Raw genomic sequence first — 1729 nt, forward strand, 5'->3', positions numbered from 1 at the left:
AATATAATTGTTATTTACATACGTTGTCATTTTGGCTGACTAATGAAAATCTTAGACTAACAGCATGCTCTTTGAATTAAAGTCAGAACATTTCAGATGTTAAATATTTATTTAATTAAAGGTACTTTCACTAATTTTTCTTAATTGGGCACAAAATCGGCACCCTAGTATATGCTGATTCCTGATATTTTACTTCCTTCATTGATATAAGTTGGCCTGATAATAATGTCTTTTTTTTTCTTTAGATGTAGAAGACCTTTATGAACCGGTGTCACTCCCATTCTCATACCCCAATGGACTCAGTGAAAATGCATCTGTTATGGAAAAATTGAAACACATGGAAGCCAGGGCACTGTCTGCTGAAGCTGCGTTAGCTAGAGCACGGGAAGATCTACAGAGAATGAAGTAATTTATCAATCTTATAGAAAAAATTTTGTATACTGTTCAGATCCCCAAAATAATACATCTAATGGCAAGATAAAAAACAGTTGCTGTTGAGTCATTTCTGACTCTTGGTGACCCCATGTGCATCAGAGTAGAACTGTGCTGATTTTTCAGAAGTGGATAGCCAGGTTTTTCTTCTGAGGCACCTCTGGGTGGACCTGACCTTCAGCTTTAGGTTAGCAGTCAAGCGCGGTACCTGTTTGCACTACCCAGGGACTCCAGTGGCAAGATACAGTATGGTAAAATAATCATATGCTTGAAAGTACAGTGTCAGTATTTAATTTTATTAATATTAAAGAGATGCGGCCTTTTTATGCATTGTAGGTATAATCGATTGATGTAAAATTTTGTGCTTTTACCTATTCTCATGTGCTTCTTCCTAATTATTTTTGTACTAATGGTAATTGTTCTGATGAGTGTTGCCCTCTTGAGTGTTTCTGCTCTTTGATACTCCTTCCTTTGAATTTTTGTTTCTAATAGATTTCTCTATTTTACATTTCCTATCATAGGTTTTTAAAGTGGAAGAATTAGTATTTTTAGGTTTGGGGAAAATACAGGTTGAAATTTTCACTTTTACAGGATCAAAATGTAACTGATGTGTTTAATCAGAAAAGCCAGATAAATTGGGACATTGCCTTAGTGAGTACATTAACATTCTACTGGGTGGTGCTTCTCAAAGCTTAATGTTAATACATATCACTGTAGGTTCTAATTTTGGAAGTCTGGAGTAGGGCCTGAGAGTCTGCGTTTCTACAGAGTTCCTAAGTCATGCCAGTGCTGCTAGTCGGCAGACCACACCTTGGTTAGCATGGCACCAATGTACCTCTGAGCTTTCTTTATCTGCTAGGTTTGTAAACTGGCTGCTATTGCCTAGTACCCATTTGATGGTTTGGCAGAATGTCCAACAGGAAAAGTAATATAGCCAATCATAGCTGTTCTTCAGTGATTCTGAGATTTTTATGCTGAGTACCCTAGTAACGAACACCGCCTCTACTATCTGCCCCTTTTGCTCTCCTCCCCAGTGCATGCCTTATAGCTTCTTAACGTGTCTTGATGGGAGAGCGAATTGAGTTTTAGAGCTGGAGTGGGTGGTGGTGGTGTATGTAAATAATTCTCAGTTTGGGTCTACTTTCTGCCCACTTAACCCTCTCATGAGATAATATGGTTTTAGGGACCATTAATGGAGTTGAAATACGCAATATTGGTTCAACTGCTAAGAAAAGATTTTGAAACAATAGAAATAATAAAGTTGAATAAATATAATGTGCTTATTTTGTTCAGTTGA

At 37.1% G+C, this 1729-nt stretch overlaps 1 protein-coding gene across 1 annotated transcript in view; it reads left to right on the forward strand.

The window, feature by feature from the left end:
* The window catches only part of PRMT3 (protein arginine methyltransferase 3), a 117614-nt gene that overhangs the window by 7877 nt on the left and 108008 nt on the right, over positions 1–1729 (forward strand). The window contains exon 6 of the mRNA XM_023737001.1: positions 246–405. Coding sequence (XP_023592769.1) covers positions 246–405 — 160 coding nt within the window. The remainder of the gene's footprint in view (positions 1–245; positions 406–1729) is intronic.

This window comes from Trichechus manatus, unplaced genomic scaffold (genome assembly GCF_000243295.1).
Source record: "Trichechus manatus latirostris isolate Lorelei unplaced genomic scaffold, TriManLat1.0 scaffold00006, whole genome shotgun sequence".
Taxonomy (NCBI): Eukaryota; Metazoa; Chordata; class Mammalia; order Sirenia; family Trichechidae; genus Trichechus; species Trichechus manatus.